The 27,995-nt window shown below is 43.0% G+C and overlaps 1 protein-coding gene across 1 annotated transcript; it reads right to left on the bottom strand.

Moving 5' to 3' along the window:
• Nucleotides 1-71: 71 nt before the first annotated feature.
• stk11ip (serine/threonine kinase 11 interacting protein) lies at nt 72-27,936 on the bottom strand. Its single transcript, XM_071911312.2, has 26 exons — nt 27,770-27,936; nt 27,355-27,422; nt 26,260-26,462; nt 25,270-25,344; nt 24,868-24,963; nt 24,645-24,752; nt 24,111-24,182; nt 23,811-23,940; nt 23,071-23,174; nt 22,685-22,774; nt 21,661-21,702; nt 21,142-21,309; nt 20,863-20,944; nt 20,036-20,545; nt 19,281-19,495; nt 18,549-18,656; nt 16,989-17,232; nt 15,183-15,355; nt 14,763-15,063; nt 13,022-13,131; nt 11,776-11,873; nt 10,404-10,582; nt 5,411-5,495; nt 4,020-4,102; nt 2,228-2,454; nt 72-1,313 (listed from the first exon to the last, which is right to left on the bottom strand). The coding sequence occupies exons 2-26, from the start codon at nt 27,419-27,421 to the stop codon at nt 1,173-1,175; spliced, it is 3,711 nt and encodes a 1,236-aa protein (XP_071767413.2). The 5' UTR covers nt 27,422; nt 27,770-27,936; the 3' UTR covers nt 72-1,172.
• Nucleotides 27,937-27,995: the final 59 nt, after the last annotated feature.

The following is a 27,995-nucleotide window of genomic DNA, read 5'->3' as shown; positions in this document are numbered from 1 at the left end:
CATATTACAATTTAATTCAGTTAACCATACATCAAATGTGTTTTTTATTCATATAAAAATAAAAAAGACACTTTTCTGACTTTTCCCAATTATGAAAACAATGTTAACAGACAAATAAATTAAGTTACATGAAGATATTGGTGTCCGAGTTCACGTTGATATTTACTGCATCACAAAGAGTATTTGATGGATATTTACACATCACAGTAGCAGCACCAGGCTACATGTCTTTTAACCATGATGCACACAACTGCAGCAGTCCTATATTAGGCTTTTAACTGACAAATAGAAACCAAAGTCTTCAGTTATGACACTCAGTTATGCAAATCAACTGCACTTTTCCTATTTTCTGCATAAAGTCAACCTGAAAGTAAACTGTGACAAAGTTTAGAGGAGCAGAACTGTAACTATCCCGTCTTCCAGTAGCTTGAGGAGTTTCTGCACATTTGCCCTTCTGGTATCCCTTTCTGTTTACAGACTCACACAGTGCACAGACGCATCATAAGACCCTAATTGGGAGGAAAAAGGTGTTGAAGAAGCCTCCGATGACAACGTGTTGAGGCTTGGCCTTTGAGGAGCGGCTCCAGCCTCGTGCCGAGCGCGTGATGTCACAACTCACTGCACACTGCGCTGGGGAGGCGGACAACAAGGGTGATGGACTTGCAGATAACACACACGCACACACAAGCTCTCACTCACTATTTTGTGCTCAGCTCTCTTTAAAATCCCCTTTAACACAAAATTTCTCTCCCCCAGTTCGATGCTCACTCAATCCCCCAGCATCCAAATCTGCTCCATCCCAGCTTGATGCAACGACTTATGAACACAAGTACGCATTAAGGTGCATATCATTATGAAAAGGTGGCAGGAGCTGTAAAAGAAACAAGGCACACACCACTTCTGCTGGGGGAAAATTCAGTGGGACGGTATGTAGAGGGAAAATGATGCAAACGGTGCTTTCGCAAGCTTGTACGCCACAAGAATGAGTGCAATAGCTTCAAAGCACTTGGCTTAAAGACAATGAAAACACTGAAAGGTATGTAACCGGACGAAGAGCAGATTTTGTAGAGGAAATGAAGACACACTCGCTCACGCTCACGAAACGTTTCCCGGTACCGACACGCAAATTCATGCTCACAGAACACAGGAGCGCACACACACACACACAGACGTCATGTTGCTGCGTCTTGCAGGCTTGTGCTGAGTTTGACTCCGAACATGGCCTCCCACTGGGCTCTGACCCAGGCCAGCAGGCCCTCGAGCAGCTCGACGCTCTCCGAGCGCACGGACCAGGTCTTCTCCTGTTTCACAGTCTGCAGGAGGAAACACAACGTGAACAACTGTTTTAATTTGAATTATCATTTTTTGTAATCAGAGGGAAAGATGTTCTAGATGAAGTTCTGAACGGGGGAATTCTGGTATTTTGCAGAATTCTTGGCCTACAAATCAGGTGGCACATCAGAAGAAAATCACTGTCATCTCATGTATATTGCAATTGTAAAGAAAGAAGCAAAGTATACATTTTTGTCAATACTGTGCAGCCCTAAAACTGAAAATTCTCAATGCACATTCTGTATATTATTCTGCATATTGAATTGCCCCAGATCATCATCATATGTAAAGTGCCTTCAGTGAAACTCCTTATTGTCAGGATAAGTCAGGAGACTGTGTGGTTTTGTTAGGAGATCATGGTGAAAACAGAGGAACGATTAGGGGATTCAGTCGGCTTAGTGTGCTACTGCAACGACTATGTATAGTATGTACATGGGGAACAAAGCAATTTTCTGTGCGTATTTTTGCTTGGTTTTGATAGATCACAGCAAAAAGAGACAGAGAAGATGCCCCAAATACCAGATTTTTTAAGCAAATACTGACATTTTTATTTAGTTAGGAGGCTAAATTACCGATTTTGTTACTGACTTTTCTGAGCAAGTGGAGGGTTTCACTTAAATATATCTTTTAAAGAAAAAAATGTCATGATGAGACGCTCTGACTCTTTTCCATTTGAACAACAAATTCTATTTTTGGTGATTGTTTCGTTATCAGTTATGGCACATGTTGCAAATAATACTGTTCTTAATGGATTTACCATAATCTACAGGCACTGATAATGACTGCGGGAATGAGCGAATAATTACAAGAAAATAAGCAAATATCCGTCAATAATATCAGCGTCTGACTGTCCCTGATTCTTAACCACTCACCCTCGACTCCCCTCTGGACTGACCTCATCGTAAAGCTTAATGTCCATCCTGTACGGGTCCGACGACCACAGCTGGACCGAGCTCACGCAGCTGATCGGCCGGGTCTCCAGAACCGTGACCGTCCCGCTGCAGGGTCCTCCGTTTTCATTGGCTGTCAGGCTGGGCGAGCTCTTCCTCCACTGGTGATCTTCGCTGAGCAAGTACAGGGTTTCCCGAGTTGCCAGCACCGTCAGCGGAGTCCAGCTGTCCTCTGAGGGAAAACAGTGTCATATATTACGAACCGCCTGACAGGTTATGCAATTGGCCGTTTCAGCCAAACACTGAAATACCGATTGGTGAAAGACGCATTCCATCCATGCTGATAATTCTCATGTTTCTCATTATCTTAAAGCCATTTTGATTAAAGGCTTATGCTTAAATGCTTGAAATGTGTTTCTTAGGCAAATATAAATAGTAAAGTTGATCCTATGTATGAGTTTCTTTCCAAAGCCTTTGCCTTTCCATCAAGGCAAAGGGCGGCTACTTTAAAGAATCTAAAATAGAAGATAGCTTTGATTTGTTTAACACTTTTTTGGTCACTGCATAATTCCATTTGTGTTATTTCATAGTTTTGATGTCTTTACTATTTATTCTAAAATGTGGAAAACAGTAAAAATAAAGAAAAATGCGTGTGTCAAAACTTTTGACTGGTAGTGCAAGTTAATAACCCTCTCAGGTATTACAGCTTTAATGAATAAAATTGTTCTCAAGTGAAAATCTAGCAACTGACCACGTAGGTCACCTGTCACACTCATGGGTCACTCAAGTCAACAGCTAACAAAGTATCTTTTCGATCAGTTTTGGTTCAGAGTTTCACATCATCTCCTAACAGCAGAAAGCTCCAGCTTCTTAAAACGCAGGCAGAGGGAAAGGCAGATCGAGGCTTGCTAAAATTATAGTACTTGAAATTCCTTCAACTTCCACAGCTGCGTAGCCTGCAGCTACGTTTTTTCCCGCAAATGTGTCTGCTGAGGCACAAACACAGAGAGGCGTCCTATAGCACCAGTCCACATGTATAGACTGCATACACAGCAACACAGTCGCCTGTCTCCCAGTGCAGTCAAAACAGAACTGTTTTCCATGCTAGGCTGAAAACCCGTCTCTCTGAGAGCCGCCTGACGTCACCCTGTCCATCAAATCACATCCCCTCTCCTGCATCTTCCTCCTCTACCTGCACTAATACGCTCTTATCTCCTCTACCTGTCTCCTTAATTATTATTTCTCTCATTTCTTTTGCTAGCACTTCCTCTTTTATATGATCTTTCACATGAATACTGTCAAGGCACTATGGCTTTTACCCTTGCACTCCTTACTGTTGGTTGATTTTAATGTTGGTGATCTAGCTGCTTATTCTATTTTGGCACTCATTGTAAGTCAGTCTGACCCAGAGTGTAAGCTAAATCGCCTACATTTAAAAAAGAAATATCCTTAGTAACTTAAACAAAAATCACAGAAATGTAAATACAAAAATTCAGGAAGGTAGTAGCATCATATTCATCCATAAGCATTTATTAATTTGGTCTCATGTTCAGTCTTAAAAATCTTCTTTCTTAAAGCAAGTTAAATTTTCTGACACTAAATTAAAGAGACAGTTAAAAAAAAAAAAATCATTCTTGAAATGAGCTGAATTGAATTGGAAAAAAAGGGAAATGATCTCACCATATTGGCCGATTTTTTCATTTGTTTTAAGAAAAATACGATTTTGAGACCCAGCATGGGATTAAATAACTTGTTAAGATGTATATTTCTGCAGTGGGAGTAACCATGTCGCCTCACCTTGCAGGAGGAAAGCCAGAACGTAGAAGAACTGCAGCTGGCCGTCCTCCACATCTGTCTGCATGTCTTCACACACTAGAGGCCTAACAGATCAAAAGAAATGAACTCTCAGTCGGCGCACACGTCATAATATCACACGTACACACACATGTACACAAGAATCTCCTCGTATCGCGGCCTGCGGGCTGCTGTGGAGCCGGCCAGTTAAAAAGAGCTTCATAAACATTTTCTTTTTACAAGAGCAGCCCCCCCCCCCCGGTTTCCAAGATGGCAGGCTTTGTTTTCATAAGGCAGAGATAATGGAGCGGTGTGGTGGTTTGCGGTTGGCAGGTACTGCGCGCCGTTGGCTTCTGTGCTACTGTGTTGTCTTGTAACTCAAATGGAACCACTTAAACATCATGGAGTGAGTTTCACAGTTATAGTGAGGCGAACGGGGTGATTGACGTATTAATCGCTGGCGGGATCGCGCAAATCATGCAGGGGAGCGCGGTGTGAGATTGTGGTTTTCCGCCACACAAAAGGGAAGAAGGAGCTGTTTTCATTTGTTTTTATTTTTGTTTACTGAGCTGGGGATTTATGAGCGGTGCCGTTTCTTGCCTGAGGACCAAAGGCAAATTGGAACAGTTAGTAACCTGGATACTGTATGTTTTTTCGCCTCACTAATCTCCTCCTTCCTGATAAAGGGTGTGCCTTGGAATATGGCATCTTGTTCTCATTTCCTCATCTAAACTAAATGGAAAATTACCATTATTTTTCATTTTTCAATGGACTTCTACTGTATAGTTTGATACAAAATGATTGCCAGGTTGTCCAAACTCCTACATACTGGCAGAGGGATTAGGAGTCACGGATGAAGCTGTAATATTGAAATGTTTGATTATTCACTGCACTTTTTTTGCACCTTCACAGGACAGTTTAGCTTCTTAGCTTCTGTTAGTTGCAGATAACCTCATTCCTTTTCAGTGGGAATCAAGGAGAACTGCTATCTTCTGTGTTTTGAGAGGAAAAACTGAGATACACCCAAAGAAAGGTGTAGAGAGACTATCGGAGGTGATAATGAACCACACTACAAGGCATGTGCGCTTTAGGATTTGGAGAAAAACACGTGTAACAAATTAAGATGTGGTTTACCAGCTAATTTAGGGGGACAGTTTTACTAAATGGAGTCTGACAAAAAAAGTGGATTCTAATCAGCTAAAGATGTGCCGGACATGTGTGAGGTAAAGAACTTATACCACAGCAACCCCCTTCCTCTTTCTCCTCCTCCTCCTCCCACCACCACCGACACACCAACGTGCGCACGTATTTTCTCCACATAAAATCCAACATGTCTGCTACTGGTAGGTGTAGTGCACTTTTACACGAGGGAGCAGAGCCTGACTGTGGCGTACCAGAGATGGTGCTGAGGGTTGAGTCTCGTGGTAGAGATGGACTTCAGCTTGCTGTCTGATTTGGGAGCCATCTCGCGTACAATTCCTGGAGAAGGGACAAAAAAAAAAAAAAAAAAAAAAGGCACAGATATCAAGTTGGATGTTTCGTGACAACAGTGGTTAGCGAGGGAGAAAAGCACAAGACAGAAAACTAAAGAAAAAGAGACAATAACTGCAGTCACCTACAGTCTGTTTTCTTTGGTCTGAACCATAGTAGAAAAGTTTACTTTGTTGCATTTTTGTATTTGGTTTGTTTAGTTTACAAGCGAACCAGGGCTTGTTAACAACAGTTACTTGGACTCACAAATGACTCGTTTATTGGACAAAGTTTTAGTAACCTGACATCTTGCCAGGTTAGAGATTTTGAAACAAATCTGATTCCAGTCCCTTTAACTTTAGCTAAATGTGATAGACCTGTTTGCACTATTTGCAACAACTGACCTTCTCTGGTGTTCATACCAGTTGAGAACACATGAAGAAACAGCTGAATATGAGCCATTGGTTCATTCTGTTATGCTCGGCTTTCCAAGCATGAGGAACTGTGGGCTGTAAGATACCCATAAAACCTTGCATTTTGGGGTTGTTTCCTGCAGTTGGTTCAGATTATGCTCTCACTCCGAACAAACCGCACCACAGTTCGCTTGAAAGAGGACCAAAACCCGCATTTTCAGGTGTCTTGGCGCCACCTGAGTTGCACTTACCGATCTAAAGGAGTAAATGCTCCGGAGTTCGAATAAACCGCTCCAAACACGCTTTAATGTGAACGCGGAGAAGCAACTATGTGAGTTTGTGAGATTGTAGTAGCCTAATGAAACTGGGATTTGACAGATAAAGTGTGGACATCACATTGTAAATATCTATATAGGTGACAGTGCTATGAACTGGTAAATTGGTGCAGATAAGAGAGAATCTGAGTGAAAACTAAGGAGTCAGAGAAAAAAACAGTCTTCTCTAACCTGGAAACGACCCAGCACAGAAATCATAGGTAGCCTAAAAATGTCACACCCAAACATTCATAGAAAGAGGTCTACACACAAAAGACAAACTCAATCCGAGACCTTCTCAGTCTGCCATTGTAGCTGTGATAAGAAAGCCAAGAGGTCTCTAGTTGCAGGTGTAAGATTTCAGCTCAATAGAATCGGGCAAAAAAAGTGGGTGGGAAAATGTTGGGAGCACAAAGCGCCAGGTCACGCTCACAGTCACGAATTGTAGCGTGTCATCTACTGTGACAACAATACAGGGCACCGAGGATATCTGGAGTGTAGCTTCAGAGTCAAGTTTGAATAGATGGACTTCAAAAGGATTTAAAGGGACACTGTGGCAGAGTGGGAGTGAAAGAACAAAACACTGGGAAACGGTAGTGAGAAATAAGATTATGACAAACAAAACCCCGCCTTCCCGCACGGCTGACAAAATCAAAACCCTCTGGAAGAAGAGGCGAGGGAAGGCATCACTTTTCAAATCAGTGCCTTTTTTATCAGAACACACCTCTACGTTTTCCTGTGACTGTGTGTGTGTGTGTGTGTGTGGTCACAGAGATAAATGACAATATTGCGATCGCTGCCATTTTTTGAATTTAAGGGTATGCAAAACCTTTCCAGGGCTTTTTTCTAAAATTCTATACTGCCTTTACACTTCTAATCAGACAGACATAAAGCAGCTCCAGACATGATTTATCTAATACACGTGATACTAAACTAATACTAAAAACGTGAGTGTCTTAAAATAAAGCAGATTGCACAACCACTTTCAGATAATATGACATTTAAGAAAATGTGCAATGGAATCAAATCAAATTCTCCAACATTTCAAGTCGTTTTTTTCCCCACTTTTTTCACTTTCAAATAAGTATCGAAGACTGAGTAAGAGATTAAATGGCTTGTTAAGATGGATATTTTTGCAGTGTGTCATCCAAGAGATGACACACGCAATCATGACTAAGCGAAGGTGATGGGCCAAGCATGTCGACAACCAAGAGCAACCAGGTTTGCAGTGGAGCCGACTGGGTCTGGTTCTCTGGTGCTCTGGTCTGGGTCAACACTCCTGCTTCCTACCGCCTCCACACCCAGCACCGATGCCCCTGCTTATTTTCACAAGACATAACTGGATTCTGGTCCGTCTGACGCGAAACCAAACACCTTATCCCCGGTTGCGATATCGGACAGCTAGGAGAGGGGAGCGTGAGAGAGAAGGGAGCCAAAGTGGACCGGATACGCCGGCTTCCTTCAGAAAGTGTCTGCTTTGTAAGTTCAGCGAGGGGTTAAGAGGCGCTGGGTGTGTTTGTGTGGTAAAGGTGGAGTCGACAGAGATCTTTGAATTTGAAACAAATGGGAATAGGAACAGGGACAGGAAAACTGGCGTATTTCATCCCAAAACTCACTGAACACTCCTATAATACAGTCTGAGTACAAGTTATGTTCAGGTACATGGTGATAAAACCTAGAAAGGAAGCGATGAAACACGCTTTTATAGAGGATAATGATTAAAAAAAACACAGAGATAAAAACTAAATCTGTGCAAGCGAGAGAAAACATCTCATCTCAACAAACAACCACCAAACGGAGATGTACAGCAAGTCCCGTTTCAGACAAGGCCCCCTTTTGTTTCTTTAGCCTGGAGATTTCAGAAGTCTCGTTATCTCTCATGTTTCAATAAAGTTATGTCAGACTCGGTTAGCGCACCGAGCAGTGAGCTCCAGAAAGCTGTCCCAGTCAAAACCACATCCTTTTCTCTCCCTCGGCCAGCGAACCTAATCTCGCTCCGTAACGACAGCGGAGCCTTTGTCGCTCCGGCTGCGGTTTTGAACTTCATCCGTACGATGGGAGCCAGCTTGGACGGGGAAAAAGGTTTTGTTATGGTTAAGGTTTCTCTTACTCTCCGCTGACAAAATATTACAACAGCTGTTTGGGGGTTAATTTGGCGCTCTGCAAAGAGACTTCGGTATACTAGCCAAATAGTTTTCTTACTCCTTACGGGTTATGGGGGGCAAAGGGTTTAAAACCTGATTGGTGCGTGTTCGACAAAGCTTCATGTAAATGTAAAGGCTACTGAGGGCATCGTCATGCCAACTACTAAGATGTTTAATCACTGACATACCACTGAAACATTAATTTTCAAGCTTCTGTTATTTTTTGGGGGGGATCATGCATAAGACCGGCCCAGCTGGAAAGTTACAGCAAACCATTATTAATGTTGTTAACTTTGAAGTGTCAGCTCTAAATTGGAAAATCTCTGTGGTCTTGTTGAAAGCAATCTGGAATCGCTTTCAGCAATGGAGAATAAAAAGGAGTGAATGGGCTGTTTATGAATCTAGACAGGAAGGAAAACCTCTCAGGGGGGGAGGGGGGGGGAGGGAGAGAGAGAGAGAGAGAGAGAGAGAGAGAGAGAGAGAGAGAGAAAGAAAGAGAGAGAGAGAGAGAAAGAAAGAGAAAAAGAAAGTATGTGTTGGAGAGAGTGAGAGTGAGAGAGATGCATTTGAAATGTTACTTTACACTGGTCAAAGGATCAGAGGGGACTATAGGGGGTAGGTTCATGAGTGCACACACACACACACACACACACACACACACACACACACACACACACACACACACACTATCAGAGGGAGAGAAAGAGAGACTTTGACTTTTGATGTTCTTTAATGAAACATCTACTTAAGAGTTAAAACCTCACATGCCACACACACACACACACAGACACAGAGAGAGAGAGAAGAGAGAAAAGAGAAGAGATAGAGAGAGAGAGAGAGAGAGAGAGAGAGAGAGAGAGAGAGAGAGAGAGAGAGAGATGAGGGATCTGTTTAGCATGGCATTAAAAGAGAGTGGCAGAATTTGAGGGTCCAAAGCGTACAAACTTTTACCTGGTGTGAAGAGACATTTTTAAAACACAAAATTAAAATTGCACTTTTTTTAAAACAGTCACAGCACAATAAATGCTCAATCTTTCCATGCACTTACAAAAACACTCATTTGATTGTGCATGAATGAGAGGTGGATGGAAATGCCATCAGAAGCCAGTAGAAGGCAGAGAGTTGTACGAGAGAGGGAAAAAAGGGAACTGCTCATCTAATCAGGATTGCTACACATTTTATATTTTAAAACTGCTTTACTTTTTCCACACTTTGTTTTTCCACTTTGTTTCTTGACTGAATTTGAAGATTTTGGTCTGTGCTCAGTATCATGTATCCTGATAGTGGTAACATGGGCAAGCAATTATGGGGCAAAATGGCTGCATACCTTATAGATTATTCTCTATAATAACAAATCTCACAGCTACAAAATGTGCAGTTGTCGTGTATCAGGACTGAGCAACAACACTTTTCCATACTCAAGATGTTTTTCAGAGTTTCCCCAAACTCTGAAAACCTGCAAAATGTCAAATTCATTTTCCATACTTTTCCAGACATTCCAGACCCGAGCAGGAACCCGGTCTAATAAAAGTCTGCTTTCCTCTCAGCCTCTGGTCCTCTCTTGCTGACAGGCTGGTCTGGGCAGGACGCACACAGTGTGTGTGAGCCTAATACTAAGGGGGACGGCTGAGAAATTTGCATCAGAGTGTGTGTGTGTGCGGGTCCGAATAAGTCCAGATATGCAACATATGGTAAAGTATGAGTTTGTAGGGGAGTAAGATGGTTTGTCAGTCTGTGGCACCATGCATGTGAGAGGAACATGCTGTTCTAATAGGTCTGCCCCAGGGATTCAACATTATTCTACAGCTGTTTTTATCTAAATCATTCAAAGCATTTTTTATTTTGCAGCATTTTCCCTCAAAGTATCCCAACAAGCAATGTGAAAACCAGTGTGTAAGTTTCTCTTTCTACATAGATTTAGAAAGTAATGCTTACTGGGATGCTGCTATTTCTCTGTTTTTCTATACGTTCAATAGAAATCAGAGGAGTTTTTCATATGAGAAAGATAAAGAGAAGCATGTGTGCTTGTGTTTGTATGCTCTGTACCTGTCAAGAGGGCAAAGAAGCGTTTGCAGCGTGAACTGTCCCGTACGAGGAGGGTATAGGCCACGCCCCCTTCTTCAAACTCCATGTGGATGCTCTGGGAGCCCAGCCCCACCTCCAGGTAACTGAGCTCCGTGATTGGATGGCTGTCCCTCTTCTGCAGCCAATCGGATAGCTGGCCACTGCCGGGAGGGAACAACGGAAAGGATCAAAGACCGGAGAAAATCCGCTGAGATGTGTCACATTGGGACGGACAAAACAGGGCACTTGATCTCTGACACTTTATTTGAGGCGCGCCTGCAGGACCAACACTTTAAACTGTTGGGATCTTTTCAAAATCAGAGCTAGATATGCAAATATTATCTTTTCACTGTCAATATCACTTCATGTGTCACATTTTTGTTAGGTAAAGCCAAAGTTTAATCAGCATCCTGACCTTGTAATACCTCATTTTGCCACCAGGAAGGAATTAAGAATACAAAATAAGGATGGGATCAAAGCTGCATGAAATTCCGACAAACTGTTGCGTAACTATTTGTTTCCTTGCGCAATTCCGAGGACCAGGGAGGTCAGCTGTTGTGGGCTAAAATCACAGGAACCTTCTAAGAGCCATCACAGCACGGGCTCTAGACCTGGGGTAACTGGATCTTGTTTGATGAGAGAAGAAAAGCTTTTTCACTTACTATTATGGAGGAGAAAAACATAAAGACGAAGGGGCTGAGAATAGGAGAGGGAGACTGGACTACACAAAGACTCACTGAGGTCAATGTGTTCTCAAGATGTGACCCAGAAACCTGAGCAGGTTATGCAATATTATTCACATCCGAGACAGTGGGTCGGCAGGTCCGCACCAACATTTCAGCACTCCTGAAAACTCATTTTTATCGGAAGGCCTTTCCATAATCACTATACTCTTTTGTATTTGTGTTTTACTTTATTTGATTTATTTATGTTAATGTAAACTTGTTTTATCTGACGTTTTATCTGATGAACTTGGTGTGACTGGCTTAATGTTTTATCTTCACTTTGCTTGTATCACCTTTTGTTTTGATTTGTTTTTGTGAAGCACTTTGTAATATTTGTTTTGAAAAGTGCTATATAAATATAGTATTATTATTATTATTATTATTATTATTTAAAGCCCTAATATACAACTTCAGTATGGTGCCCCCTGTTGAAAGACTGTCACCCCAACTATAGGATTTGTTTATCTTTTGATTAATTGGATTGAAGACGTGTCACTCTCCAACTGGCTGACTGAGCTTTTAAGAAAAGGACTGAATGCTGGATGTTAAGTCATGCTCTTTAGGAATCACATTAAAGTTGAGTCAAAAGTACTTTTTGTAACTTTTAGTTGTGAAGTTGCTTTACTCACTGGGTCTCTGATGTCATTTCCAGGAAGTAGATCCGCTGGGTTGACACAACCAAGAGAGAGGGAAACTCCCCAGGCTCGCCAAATTTGACAGTGGACATCTGAAAGTACAAATAAAAGGACAAACAAACAGGATTTAAGTGCTTTTCTCATCATTGATCTCTTACAGCACAATGATGCACATCATAGAGCAATAAATCCATGGGAAAATTGAACTAGCAACAAACAATCCACATTCACACTTGACACCAGCTTTTTGTGTATTTCATAAACTCTTCGGAGGTTTTAAGCCAGTAGATTGAGACATTGCTTCACTTCCTCTAAAACAATAACAACATAGGAGGTAAAAGCACGAATGAAAGGGAGAGGAACCCGTGTCACTAGATAAATAAACATAACTCAGATGAACAGAGTGGGACCTCCTGTCTCCAGCTGCGGTTTGCTTGGTCCTGTTCCACTCTTTGCTCTTCGTCCAGGTGTCTGACAGAGTCAAGCAATAATAGCCCGCTGCTCTGAAGAGCTCCCAGGATGCATTGCATATTAAAGAGGTCTCAGAGAAAGTTGAGCAACAGCAGGGGGGGGCACGAAAGCGGTCAAAAGAGCTACAGAAGAAGAGAAGGCGTTTTGGCTGGGACGGCCTCCCAGGAGAGCTACTGACTGGGTTCATCTCGGCTGGCTGAAATGAAACCGCAGCTATATTCTGGTAGGTCTTAAAGTTGTCACCACCCATTAACTTGAAATCCTCAGGCCTATCCCGGGACATCAGGGAGATATAGAAAGGGACTTTTAAGGGATCTCTTATAGGGATGTTTTAAAACCACAGTCGCAAGATCAACAAAAACCGGGCCATCAAAACATTCTACTGCTGAATTTGAACCTTTTGTCACAGGCTGCCAGCATGGCAAAATGCTAGTGCAGCCAAAGTAGGTACGCTTATTCTGCAGAATCCAGTATATTCATCAATACTGGATTGGGTAATCAATTACCACCAACTAGCACCAAATGCTGGTAAATTTTGGTTGTGGCTGGTAGGTTTGTCTACTCTGTTAGCCACTTTGAAAGGGAATCATGAAGTTCAATTTCTGTTCTACAAGTCATATTTATCTGGTAAAACTGTGAAAAGTGCTTGGTGAATCTGGAATCCATTGGCCACTGTGCCGATGGACAGAAAAAAGTTTGTTTCCTGCCCTGATTATACTTTGAATCTGAAGTTGATGTGTGTGTCGCCCACGCTTTCCTGTCTTCATACCCTGAGGAAAAAGTCAAGCTCCTCTTCCTTCTTGAAGACCTCCACATCCAGGAAAAGCTGCAACCGATGGTCCACCGCCTCAAAGTCCTCAGACAGCAGGTCCAACTCATCTGCAAACACATTGCCAATAAGATGTCATTTGAGAGCAGCTATCAGCTAAAGTTGTGATGCAGTACTCAAATTGCATTTTTCAGCAGAGGTCTTTGCACTCTTCACGAACCAAGCTCTTTAGGAATTAGGGTTCATTCATATCAAAACAAATGAACCCATTCCAACTAAATCAATATTATATTATATATATAAATATAATATATTATATTATATTTAGATGGTTTATTTATTTGCTCAAATGGCTGTCATCTTATTTGCATTAGCTGAAGCACCCTCGCTCACTTCTTCATTAGATAATGGTTATTAAGCTACAGTTTGCTCTTCTCCTGGCCTTCATGAAACCTGGCCAACATTTTACTGCGGTAGACTGCGGCTTTAGCCAACAGACGTTAAACGGGAAGGCATTTCAGAGCAATAAATCCAGCGATGGACTGCAAATGGCTACATTGGACGTTATGTGAACATTTATGAGTGATTAAAGCTGATCAAAAATGACAGGGCAAGGACCTGCAGGGGCCAAAACAAATCCAATGTCTTTCATCTGGAGAGTGCAAACAGGGCTTGGATTATATGGCCCTTGAACCCTCAGACAAGTGCCTATGTTCTTTCAAAGGGTGAAAGGTGTATGTGTACACATACACACAGGTTGAGTCAGCACACTTCTTCACAGACAAAGCGCTCTTTCAAAACAAGGGGAAAATTAGTGCACTGCTACACAACAATGGGTGCACTGTGTCACCAAAAAAAAGCTCTACTCAGTGTCTGTCAGTGGTTTAGGCTCGGTATGAGTTGCTGCCATGGTGAGCCAGTGGTTTCTGAAGGAACCGGTTACATGGTATTGGCATTGCAACTATAATAAAAAAAAGAGGAGATAGAGAAAGCTATTATTACGACTCGGCCTTCTCTTTCTCCCGTTTTCCCCTCTGTGCAGACTTAGGCCTTCATTCCTCTCCCATCACATTCAATAATGACTCCAATCTGTCTTGCTGCACAGTTACTGTGTGGTTCATCTAAAACTGGCAGACAGAAGTGGGGGGAAGTGGGATGCTGTCATAGAGACGCAGTGCTCCCCGAAGGATTTCTGTGCCACACACTACCCACAAGATCCAAATACTTTCCTCACTTCTAATCAAGACTTAAATCTATCTTTAGGACAAACAATGTAACTGATGTAACAGTGTAACAGTGTAACAGTTTATACCAAATGTCACAGCCAGTGTGTTTTACAAAGATATCCCCTTGACCATATAATAATAATAATAATAATAATAATAATAATAATGACTCAAGGACATTTTACATAGTTCAAGAGTTCAAAAATCAGAAAAATCAAGTTCAAAAATCAGTATGTACAATCATGTACATCTGCTGTTTTTTTCTGTGGGGGGACTCAGTTTGATTTTGATTTACTCTGACATACAACTTGATTTGTAGGCCAGGGATTTAGAGTTGCAGTACAATACATTTTTAGGTGTTAGTCTTGAAACCATTAACCTCTGACAAAATTTGGATATTACAGAAGACAATACTGTAATTTAGAATTATTATTTTTTTTTTTTCCAATCAACTGTCCAGACCGACACCACAGGGTCATTTTGGATGTGAAAAGCTTCGATACAGAGACACCCACCACTCGGGCTGGATCTGTCTGCATGCTGGACTTGGACCTGGCTATGACCTGGAGGCGGTGTAGCCCCAGTAGCAGTGTAGTGGTAGCTCCCAGCCAGATCCTCTTTACTCTGGCAGTCTGTGCTGTAGGAGAGGCTGCGCCCAGCCCAGGTGTCGCCCTCGCCTTCCCCTATGAAAAACGAGCTTCCCTGGGCAGTGACGAAGGACGAGGTGGGGGCTTCTGTGGTGGTGGACGCTTCCAGTATGGGACTGCTGCTAAGGCTGGCATCTCTAGACGCTGGCCCGTCTGTGCAGTCTTCCTGCTGTGAGATAAAGGAGATAAATGATGAGATTTTGTTTCAGTGACTTTGGAAACATACTGCAGAGGAAAAAAACACCTCTGAACAGACAGAAAGGAGAACTTCTTGTTGTATAGAGAGACCTTATTGGCAGTGCGACTGGTGTGAGTTATATCGACGGGGTCGAGGGTAAATGATGCGTCTCCAGAGTCCTGCCCTGAGGGACGGCGGATGGGCGTACTGGTGGAGTGAGCTGATCTGCTAGGCAGCTGGACCAAATGGTCACTACCGCATTCTGGGCATATTATGTTGTTTCCTGAAATAAAAATACATGAGCAGGGAGTTAATTTTCAAAGAGATATATGCTAATTTTGAAAAAAAAACAACAAAAAAAACTCTACCTGAACTTCATTATTCAATATCTCTAAATAAATAAAGGGTCCAGTCTGTAAAAGTGTTGACATTTTATCAACCACAGACTAAAGTAACCTACTAATCTTTAAAAAGTGCCATAAGTTGTTTTTATTTTTATGCTGTGAATCATTTTGTAAGAGAAGGTGTCACTTTTTACAAGGGGTGAAAATCTAATTCTGGAACGAGAAACTCTTCAAATGTATGAAATACAAAATAAAATGTTTATCTTATTATGTGAATCTTTACCTGAAGGTTTTCTTTCAAAACTATATTATCTGTGCAATGGCTGTTCAAGAACAATCTCTCACAGACGTAAGGAAAGTTTCTTGGGCATAAAAATGAAGACACGGACAAAGAAGTGAACTACAATGCATTTGAATAGAAAACATGCCTTCATTCTTTTATAACAAGTTTCATCTGAGGAAGAAAACCTGAAACAATGCTTTGCTGCAGGCTATGTTTCTCTGACCCACAGGCAAATAAATGCCTCAGTTCAGACACGTGCGGATGAAAAGGCTATGTGTTGCCTGAATTTCAGCAGACTAAGCACACCAACAAAAGAGCTTGTTCCAAGAAATCCCCAAAACATCTGTTGAACAAAGCCTGTGTGATGCCTGTGCGTGCCGGAGCAGGTCTAAATGTCAGGTTTGGTCGAAGCGCTGGGACGCGGCTGCAGGAGCGAAGGGTATTATCTGTCTCCTGCTGATTATAGAGGTGGGAACTCAGCGGAACAGGCAGCTTGGCAATAAAAGACGGCAGATAACTCCTGGGACGCTTCATTTGAGCCTCTCTGAAACCCAAATTTTGTTTTGGGAAAAGACGCAGCTCTGTGCGCACCGACGATGGGAGCCAGATAGTCGCAGAGCAGTTACAAAATACCTTGACGTCAAATGATAAACATTTTTTTGCAATGAACTGACAGCTTGCTAGGTGGTTTGCGTGACCTTGCCTTGTGTGTCTCGTCTTTAACTTTCCCTGGAGTCGGCTTAACCATCACACTGCGCTTATCTACACAACACAGATAATTGACACAGATAATTGACAATGGCAAAGAGGTTGAAAAGTACTGCAATTTTGAGTAAGGGCTAGATGCTTCTTCTGTATTTTGTCATGTTGCTATTTAGAGACGATCCACAGTATTTGAGGTTGAGCGTGACTCATCGGAGTCTATGCATGGCTGAACATGAGGGATGAATCAGAAAAAGGCTTTTCAGAGTCAGGACTGTGAAAAGTATTTCTCTGGAAGTCTTTCCCATCTTAGGATAAAATATCTGGATATAAACTGATGGCATGCACCAACTTAAATGGGCAGCAGGGACAACTTGAAAACAGACAAATGTAAAATAGAGATCTAGATTGTCCAAAATGAGAAAAAGACAAAAAGATTTAAATGAAACTATAAACAAAATAGCTGCATTCATGTTCAAGTACGCATATTAAATATACTACACTAGATGAATCCATATCTGTATTTGTCACAGTGCTTCGTCAAAGCTACTGCAAACAATCTCTGACATCTCTTTCATTCCTCTCACCTTTGCCATCCTCACCGCGCTCGGCCTCTATCAGGTCCTCCCCGCCCAGTCGCTCCACGCCTTCAGGCAGCATCGCAGCCCCTCTCCCCCAACCTCTCCCCCCCACCTCCTCTTCGTTCTCCTCTGCCTGAAGCGCGAACTCTGACCCGCAGCGAAGGCACAGCAGGCAAACACAGCTGGGGCGAACCTCCGAGTCACGGCGCTGGTTTTCCTCCGCCACGCGAGACAGCACATCGGTCAGAGCCTATAGTCACAGACAAACGGGAATGTTTTTACATCTGCATTTTTACCATGTGTTCACACTGCGAGCGACACAATCAATCAGCCTCCGGAAGTCCATTTAATTCCAATACAGCTGAGCGACAAGGGAAACTCAGCCGATGTGTGGATGGTCAACAAGCTTGCCGGCCAAGAAAAGTTGGCCACGGCCGTCAACAGCCACTCAGATTTCCGGGCTTCCTTGATCCTATAGGTGGGGTCGATCATCCTCCTTTTAAGAGCATCTAACCCTAAAAGAATTTAATTAGTCTGGGTTTCAGTGGAGAGTTTTAGTGTCTCTGGAACTGTTTCCCTCAATTTGTTAGATCTGCTGCATCTCTACAGGTTAGCCTTTTTTATAAATTTGTATCTTTGTTTTTATCTCCATTTTGTTTCTGTTTGTTCATGTTTTCATTTTCTTTGTGTTTTTTTGTATTTTCTGCGTTTTTATAGGCTAGTTTTATCTTTGTTTTTATGTCCGTTTTGTTTAAATGTTTGTTTTAACTTTAGCTTTTATTGTTTTTGTATCCTCTGCCACTATTCTGTTATGTGAAGCACTTTCTAACAGTGTGTTTTAAAAAGTGCTGTATAAATAAAGCTTTACCTACTTACTTACATGGTCTACATGCTTTTTCAGAGGCTTTTCCAACCTGCCAAGAATACAATTCTGGAGGAAACACCGAACGTTTCTAATACTTGGAATGAAAAAAGGCAAATTTAAGGAAACTGAATATCAGCAACCAGCAGCTTCAATCTAATAATAATAAGCTAATATTGGTATCAGTATCGGCCTTCAAAAACCCATATTGGTGGAACCCTACTTTGCACAATATAGTATTAGATAATACTTTGTTATGTTAAAATTATGTCTTGCACAGATCTGACGTAACATATAATGTCATAAACTCATAAACTAGCTAGTAAAAAAGGTACTGAATGTTCTGATAGCTGCTGGCATCAAATCGAAAACAAAGATATGTGGGTTTGGGTTAGAGAGGGCTGCCTGCGAGCAAGACCAGACTAGTAGAGTACATCCACAGAGTCAGAGCCAGTGAGTGTGTCTCGTTTTGGGTCACGCGTGAGTGTGTGTGCCCTTACCGTGTTCTGGTTCGTGTGTATGTGTTTCTGTATGTCTTGTTCTGGATCCGTCTCTGTGTATGTCTGATTACACAGCATCCTATCTGCAGTCCGATTATCATAAATGATACAATTTTTCCACTATTGCTTTCAAAGGAAATCGAATGCTTCCCCTCAACAGGACTCAGAGTGTGTGTGTGTGTGTGTGTGTGTGTGTGTGTTAACCTGCAGCGCCTGCTGCGGGTCATCATCCAGCATGACGTAGCATCTCCTCCTCCTCTCCCTGCTGATGTAGCAGAAGTGAAGCTTCACGGCTGGAAGCATCTTCTCTGTCTGTTTAGAGACAGAAAGAGAGAAAGCCCCTCTGTCACCTCCTCAGACCCTTCAAGTCTTTTTCCTTATGCAGAAACACACACACACACACACACACACTTCTATCCACCTATCTATTTATCTCAGCATTTCCCTGAATAATATTTGAGCGTCCTGACAAAGTAAATTAGCAGCTGCCCAAGCAAATTTTTGTTTTAGATTCATTTAGAGTACTGTGATGCACAAAGCTGGCATTTCTTGTCGATTCGTAGTTTAAAAAAATAAAGATTTAATGCTGTCAAGCACTGAAAGGGTGACCATACTTCATTGCGCCTCTGACACAGCACATGGTCAACTGTTGGTGCTTCTTAGAGTGACGCTGTGTATGTGTCAGCATAAACTGAGAGGCAAAGTTTGAAATACAGCTTACACAATATGCAGAGGAGGAAACCCACTGCTAATTAGCTGTACGTTGTACTTGCTTTACTAAAGAGTGAGAGACTCAGTTTCTCTTTTGCCCCCTACTAGATTTCTCCCTTTTGTCCTTCCTTTTACTTTCTCTTCTCACTCCTCACCATCCCTCCTCCACTTCTCCACTCCTTCCATCTCTTTCTCACCCCCCCCACCCCCGCTTTCTCGTCTCACCCCTTGGGTCCAGGCGGCCTCTGTGGCGTCCACCCTGGCCAGGCTGTCCAGCTCCAGGCGGCATCTCTCCTGGCCACGCTGCATGTCCACCTCCAGCACCAGGCCCTGTTTGACCAGCAGAAACACCTCCCTCCTCCTCCTGTCCCCCCGCCCTTCCCCGTCTTCCTCCTCCTTGTCGGATAACACCCCCACAAGCAGGGGGGGACACAGGTCCACTGAGAAGACGAGGGGGGGGCAGAGAGAAAGTAAGGAGAAGAGAAAAGAACATCAAGCACAAAAGGCATATTTTTGGCACTTATTCATTTCCTCAGCAAGTCGCTGGTTCAAATCCCTGGTGTGGCTGGGAATAGATGGGCAGGGAAAATAAATGAGTAATACTCCTCTCCTCGTGTTGTCACAATACCAGAATTTTGACGATACCAATACTACCTCTGATATCTAAAAATTCGATACTAACTAATACGATACCATGTCAATCAAGAAAAAACAGGTATGAATCTGTGTAACTGTATGAATGAGAAGCAGGATAGCAGTGAAAAAGAAAAAAACCTTTTCACCTGGATAAATAAATAGTAATAGTAGTAGCAGTAGTAGCAGTAGTAGTAGTAATAACAGTAGTAACATTATCAGTAGCAGTAGTAGTAGCAGAAGTATTAGTAGGAGTAGTAGTAGTAGTAGTAGTAGTAGTAGTAGTAGTAGTAGCAGTAGTAGTAGTAGTAGTAGTAGTGTCCTTTCACCCATCCCCTTGTCCCTACCTCCCAGATCCTCCTCCTCTTCTTCCTCCTTGGTGTCGCCTCTCTCTCTTCCAGCCGGCCTGTGGGACTCCAGCCCCTCTGGCCCAGGTGAGCCCACCCCCTCTTGGCTGACCGCCTGGCTGCCCATCATGCTGCTCTCCAAGGTGGACTCGGTGTGGCCGGGGCTCTGGCCGGGCCACTGCAAGGTGGACTCCGTCTCCTGGTCCGCGTCGCCATCGGAGGTCTCCACCCTAGGCTCCGAGGAGAGCAGCGGAGGGGGGAGGACCTCCGGGACCTCCAGGGGCGGCGGGGAGGGCTGGTGCCCGGGACTGGAGGACGGACACGGGCTGACGTTGAGGCCGTTGGGGAGGGTTTGACGGAGAGGCGCTGGCTGGTGAGCGCTGGCAGGGGTGGTGAGGATAGAGGGCGCCGCTCCGTCCAGATGGTGTTGGTACCGCAGCCAATCCTCGCCCAGCTGCTCTCTGAAGCTGGCCATGCGCTCAATCTCCTGCTGGTGGGGGAGGACGATGTCTGGAGGAGAAAGAGCATATTCACATTTACATTTTAGGCATTTAGCGGATGCTCTCATCCAGAGCGGCTTAGAGTGAGTGCAACAGAAGAATAAGCTTTAATTCCTTAAACATTACAAGCAACCAACAGTAAAGACTATAAGGGCAAAAGCCACAGCAGCCCAGACAATGATGTAGATGTAGCAAATGCGTAAAGAAATAAGAACCAGGGAGAAAAGGTGGAAAGTTTTTTTAGACATTTGGTAAACAGCATTGTCGAAATCCGTTAAATTCTGGTGGACATATTGCACATTACACAGACATGTTCTAATAACCCACCATGTGTTGAGGTCTGTGGTCTGGGCTCATAATCTGTATCACTGGGTTCGGAGATGCTGGCCCTCCTCACTTTCACCTTACTCTGAAACACAGAAGGGTTGGACAACATCAACACCAACACCAGCTAGTCACAGGGTCCGCTAGTCTGGATCAGTACAGAAGATGGATTTGTGAATTCAATTACAATATCCTGTAAGGGAACTGCATTTGGGATAAATAAACAATTACTACAGGAACAATATATATCAAGTCTAACATGTTTGGGAGCAGCTAGCTTACTCTGGCTTTCTTCCTGCGAATACGTGTGACTCCCACTTCCCCAACTGACATGCTGTCGCTCAGTTCCCCGGCTCCACTGGACACTTCCTGGACTCCCCGCTCTGGTGCCATGGCAACTGGAGGAGAGGTCTGTGACTGGCCAATCAACTGCCCTGGTTTGGGCAGAACCTGTGGAGGGGAGTGGTCTAATGTCAGACTTTTGCTAGCCTCCAGGAAGCCCGAACAGAGCGGGACTCTTAGCTGTACCTTGCTATTGGGAAAAAAACAACTAAACTTATTATCACTTATCTTATTATTATCTAACTTCTGTACTCTATATGTAACCGAATGTACATACTGCAATAACAATAATAACATGAAACATTATTTATTTACAGAATTACACATCATTTACAGTACACATCATTTACCCAGGAAAATAACAGCAACTTCTTGGTATATGTGGACAACTGGCAAGAGAATTTGAAAATGCACCATGTACTACAGCGGGATGATCAGGTGATTGATTGGGATACTCACTGACAACTCTGATGAGGACAGCTGAGTGCCATCAAGTCTGAGCTGTAATAAAAACCACATAAAAATGGAACAAGAGTTATTTTTTAACACTCAGGCTGATTTTACCTCCCCTGTTCTCTTCACCCTCTATACTAATTCCTGTAAAAGTAACATGCCAAATATCCACACTGTCAAATTTTCCAGATGACACAGGTTTCACAGTTCTGATAAAAACAAAATCTGGTTTTGCACTGGAAGCGCAGCATCTGTGATTGATAGTTTCCTCCAGTGATGTGACCATTCCCTTTGGCTGAATGAAAGCAAAACAAAGATGATTTTGACCCCATACCAACAAAGAAGACCACCAGCGAGTGATAGTCTATCGTACAGCCATAGAACAGGTATTCATGTAGAAATACCTTGGAGTTGTTTTGGAATATACATGTAGAGAGAGCCTGTGCTTTCGGATACATCAAAAGCTGTAATTTCTACTTCAACGCAGATCCTTTTGGGGTGAAACAACGAACACTGCTTCTACTCTACCATGCTATACGATCACTGCCTGGTTTGGAAACCTAGCAACAGCCCACAAGCCACAAACGTTATGTCTTCTCCATGCCGACACAAAGACCACTACAGTGTCCTACTGTGCAGGCTGAGCTGATATAAGAACTCTTTTGTTCCCCTGTCAATCAAAGTTATTAATGCAAAACAATGGCCTGGACCCCCCCGTTACCCTCATCCCCCATACCTACACAGATCTTTGCTTTCTCTGCATTTAGGCTATATACAGTATTATGGACTGACTGTATGATGATGTGTTGTTGTTTTTTTTTTATCCCAGGACAATGTTGTGTGTTTTCATTAACTGTTTTTATGTACTTTGTGCTGCTACTATGATGTCCAAGGCAAATGTCCCTTGCAGGACAATGACGTTTATCCGTGTGCTAGTTTTGTCCCTTTACGTTACAGCATTTTCCAACTTTAAAAACACTGGTATACATTTTTAGTTATAATTATTAATTACCCTCCCCCTGTTACTCACTCTAAGGTAGGCGGCCTTCGGGGAGAGGTGCCGGACGGTGCAAGTGCGGTGGGTCTTCTGGAAGTACAGCGGGTTGCCCTCCAGGTTCAGCTATAAGAGGACAGACAGGTGGTATAATTACATGGCATTGTGCATTTTACAGTGATCTTACAGTGAACTAGTCTTACATGTGCAAACAGATAATCGAAAAAAAGCATAATGTATTCTTTCATGGCACTGTAAGAAACTTTGCACTTTGATGTCCACCAAATGATGTTATCATATACTGATGACCTGCACCCTGGGGCCTTTGTGGCCTTTGTGTTGTGGGAAAATGACAGAACCACACACTTAAGTATGTCTCTGTGTGTGTGTGTGTGTGTGTGTGTGTGTGTGTGTGTCCTCACTGTGTTGAGGCAGTGTAGCAGGGAGAGGGGAGCCAGCTGGGAATGCTCCAACAGGAGGTTGTAGGCCAAGTCCAGGTGCTGGAGAGAAGACAACTGCTCCACACCTGTATGATAAGATGGCACACACACACACACACACACACACACACACACACAAAATCAACAACACGCGGGCACACACACACACAAAAATCAAGGGCATATACACATAAAAACAACATATAGACACACATGCATGCACACAAACATACACTAAATTTAAGCAACATAAAAGCAACATTGCAATTCAAGTATCTATAATTTGATTTTCATGCTGTTCTCCCCTCCCATGCAAACTCTGATCAACAGACAGGTGTCAGGTCACCCACTGCGTCATCACTGTGTGATGACAGTTAATATCCAAGACTAACAAAAGGACTTCCAAAAGAGCAGAGCAGCCATACTTGGACACTGTGGGGGGAATATCACTGGCAGAGAAAGTCTACTAGCTCACAACGGATTAAGTTCTCAGTTTTTGTATCCGCACAGTGATGAGCTTTTCATTTGTCCATGAAGCCCCATTATTAGGTTTTGATTGGCTCACGACCTCTGTCAGCTCTGTGATTTAATTGGCTGGGTACTCCGTCTGATTTAGATTACCGGGGATTGTTTGCCTTTGCTTGAATAGCAATCAGAGCGAGATGAGTAATTCCACGAGTAATGCTATGTGTGTGTGTTTGTGTTACGTTTGTCTACCTTACCATTGATCGTCTCCAGTTCGTTGTTCCTGAGGATGAGTGTGAGGAGTTTGGCCCGAGCGCTCAGGCCCAGCGTTGGCGCCCTCTGGAGGCAGTTATAACCCAGGTTCAAGTGCTCCAATTCACTCAGGGGCTGAGAGAGAGTGACGAGTGAATGAAAGACACAGAGAGAAAAGCAGGACGAAGTGAGAGGGAAAAAATGCAGAGGACAATCTTTTTTATACAATTAAATGATCTATGGCATGCTCAACTAAAATACAGTTTACTTGTGGATTAAACAATGAAAACTGGTGACCATCCTACCTTCATAAATTCAGCACACTCCTGAATCTTGTTGTGGCTTAGATCCAAAAACTTCAGGACGTTCAGTAAACTCTAAGAATGAGCGTGGAAAAAGTCGTCAATGGATGTTTCTCAGGCTATATGGATGGATGGCTAGCTTTGCGGCTAATTAAATGGATGGATAGAATGAAGGTGTGCCAGCTGAAGCTAAGTGAGCCAATGAGCCAGTGAGGCAAGGCAAGTTTATTTATATAGCACATTTCATACAAAGGCATTTCAAAGTGCTTTACACAAGGCATATAAGACATTGTATAGCAAATAAAGAATAAGATGAATACAAATAAACAAAACAAATAAAAAGAAATAGTTAAGTGTATAAGAAGACAGAATAAATAAAGAATAAAGTATAAAGGTCAAGTTGCATAGGCAGTGCAGAACCAACAAGTTTTAAGCCTAGATTTAAAAGTGGTCAAAGTTGGGGCGCTTCTGAGATATGTGTACGTGTGTATATACTGTATGTGCACATGTGTACGTGTGTGTGCATGTTTGTCTCACCAGTGACTGGTCAAGGCAGACGATGGAGTTGTAGCTGAAGTTGAGAGTGTGCAGTTCCAGCCAAGGCAGCGCAGAGCTCAGGTCGCCTCCACAGAGGGAAAGCAGCTCCTGGAATACAAACACACACACACACACACGCTGCTTAGCCTTTGTCTCGCTCTTGTAGACAGACACAATGTCACGCACTGTCTCACACACACATACACACTACAAATGAGAGTACCTCCAGGGAGCTGAGGCTCTTTGAGCAGGTAAAGACCTCCAACTGGGAGTAAATTCCTCTAAGTCCCTCCAGACAGTGCGGGGGGATCCGCTTCAGCTGGTGAAGGACAGAGAGACAAACGGATCGAAAGGCATTACGTGCTTTGAAAGTACATCGCTAAATGTGTTGTGAGGACGGACAGGCAGGCCGGCAGAAATAGGAGAATGTAGTGAAAGGAAATTCACTTTGAGAGGAAGGTGTGAGGGAAGGAAAGCAGTAAGATCAAGAGAGAAGGAAGGAAAGACAGGAAGGAGAGAGTAAAGAAAGGAAGGAAGAAGTCTTGCATACAATAATCTGACACCTATCCACAGACGACAGAACGTCTGACGATATCTATAAGCTGTCAGGATGTTTATACTCTACCTCCAAGCATTTCAGAGACTTGAATGGGAAGATTTTCACCACCGACTGAAGCCTCTCCCCCAGTGGGTTGATGAGCTGTGTTTAAACATTAAGTCACATAGTGTATTAGATATAAGAACTCCACCAGGTGGGTATATGTAATAGATATGTAATGTTCACACCTACAAGCACACATACACAAACACACACAAACACACACAGATACATACTGTACATACTTGCATACCAGGTTCAAAAATTAAGGGGGCTTGGGGTAAAAACGCCCTTGAAAGTTCATAAAATGCCTGTGAAATTTAAAATGAGGGGCCAAAAATTAGCCCTGGTAACTACTGTCCCTCGTGGGCCACCGTAGGTATTTTATGAGAGCCCAGGGGATTATTTACATAGTGTTGTGGGCAAGAAAACTGGAGCGGCTTTTGATCAGAAAACAGAGCACAAAGCCTGAAGCAGTAGAAAATCTTGGCACCATGCAGCCAGCAGTAGGAAAAAATATCAGCTCCACACAAACCACTGCATCAACAAAAAATAAAACAACCAATATCATAAAAACACATCAATTGAGTGGTGGTGAACAGAAACAGCAACCATCTTGTTCTGTAAGGCCTGATGTGAGTTTCCAGCAGTGGGAAAGAAGTGTGGTGTGCACGGTATATTATGACATAAAATAAAACAAATCTTAGTGGTACAAATTGCTTATTTATTGGGCAATATGCAATGCCAATGTATTCAATAAAATTGCCCCAGAAAATAGCTAAAATGCACCTAAAAATTCTGATCAAGGGCAGCAAAAAATGCCCTCCCAAAAAAGGTTAATTTCTTCCCCTGTCACAAACACACACTCCATCACACCCATATTCAATCACTCAGTCACAGACAGCCACACAGCTTCACTTACACATGCACAACAACTCCCTCGCTCGATCAAACACTCACTTACTCATTCAGTCACTCAAGTCGGTCACTATCTCACTCCGTCACTCGCTCACCCACCTTGAGGGAGATGGTCTTCTGCAGGACGTCGAACAGGAACTGCAGCTGCAGCAGGGAGGCGGTGTCGGCAGGGTGGGAGGGCAGCGCCAGGAAGCCGTGCTGCTGGCTGCGGGACAGCAGGTACTGTTCAAACAGGCGGGTCAGCTGCTGTAAACTGGACGCCTGCAGGGTCAGTGTGCTGCTGCCGTCCAGCACCAAGTCGCCTGGAGGGGACAACCAACCGCTCGTTTAAGTTTGAGGCATCTCATCCACAGCGATTTACAATGAGCACAAAAGTAGAATAAGCTTAAATGCTCAGATCACCAACATTACAAGCAACCAATAGCAATGAGGGCAAAAGTCAGGGCTATATAGTGTATCCCTGTGACTGTAAAATGATCTTGTATGACATAACTTCTGGGAAAAGAAAGTAAAGCACAGAGGGATTTTTGAGAACGTAATAGAGGAGAAGGAATATGATTCAGTGAGGAGTAGTGAGGTAATGAAATGAGGTATCTCAGTTGAGCTATAGACAAATATTATTAACAAATATTACTAAATATGTAAATACTTTGTGTGTTATCCTGGTCATATTTTGATGTAGCTGACAAACTGAAATCAGTGATGAGAAGTTTAGTCTTGTTTTGACTGGTGGCGAGCAAGTGAGGTCGGATTAGATCATTTGTTAAGGTCACTCCCCCTCAGTGAGTGGAGGGGACACCAGCTAGCACTCTCTGAATCATATCTTACACCAATCGATTATCCATACCAGCAGAGATGATTAGGCATAATGGCTGATCAAAATCCTCTGTGCTCGGAGGAAGAGAGCTTTTTAGCTTGCTAAGCTACTGAAATGGCCCACAACACAGTGATATCTGGCTGGCAAAAACACCCTTAACAATAAGAGACAGTCCTACCAAGGAACAAATACTCGCACAAAACACCATGCTGTTGTTTTTGTTTATCTGTGTAGGATGACGGTGTATCCCTGACTAGCTACGAACTGAATACTTGTAACGAGCATTTTGTCACCCAGGCAGTTATTAATTTCTGACACTGTCATATTCAAACTCGGGATATGTGTGTGTGTGTTTATATGCGACACTGTCACATTACCATCATTTCGGAGCAGGGTGGCCAAGCTGTGTACAAGGGAGGACTGGCCAGTGTGAGATACAGCCATCCTGTAACGTTTCAGACAACACAGAAATATGTGCGACAATCAACATAAATTAAGAGGCAAATTGGGATTCAATAACGTTAACGTCAATCCTCTCTTGAGCTTTGGTTATCTAACTAACCCAGAGAAGTTGCTAGCCTAAAATATGTTATCTTTTCCATACTTCTGCTTGCTATACACGATATACCAACATGTACAACCCCTCTTTACCTTAAGAAGCATTTCGAAAACGTTATTGACAGTTATAATGCATTTACAAGATAGCTTAACGTTAGCATTCAGAGTGTGAAACTGGTTGGACTAGCTAGCTAACGTTAATTTCCTGCTAGCTAAACCGAAACGACAACATACCTGAGCGGTGACAGCCAAACAGTGGATAGCTAACATTAATATTTTGCTTCGAAAAGGTATTTGTAAAACGTCTTTATATTTATACGGACCAAAACAAAAATAATATCACTGGTAAAGTTCTCCTAGTTGCAGGTGCACAGTAATGTTGACATTTTTTGAGTCACATGAGGCATTGCCCAACGAGTCGCTACGGTGGCTCTGGTAAGTCAAAAAGGTTGGTAAGGTT

Source organism: Centroberyx gerrardi, chromosome 21 (assembly GCF_048128805.1).
Source record: "Centroberyx gerrardi isolate f3 chromosome 21, fCenGer3.hap1.cur.20231027, whole genome shotgun sequence".
Lineage (NCBI taxonomy): Eukaryota > Metazoa > Chordata > Actinopteri > Beryciformes > Berycidae > Centroberyx > Centroberyx gerrardi.
The sequence above is the reverse complement of the archived record's forward strand: the minus strand, read 5'-3'. Positions and strand labels throughout refer to the sequence as shown.

Coding starts and splice junctions, on each gene's coding strand:
- stk11ip (XM_071911312.2), bottom strand. CDS start 27,421: ATGGCTGTATCTCACACTGGCCAGTCCTCCCTTGTACACAGCTTGGCC. Junction 23,175..23,810: donor CGAACTGGAGACGATCAATG/GTAAGGTAGACA, acceptor CTTATCATACAG/GTGTGGAGCAGTTGTCTTCT. Junction 11,874..13,021: donor AGCTTGACTTTTTCCTCAGG/GTATGAAGACAG, acceptor TTGTACTTTCAG/ATGTCCACTGTCAAATTTGG.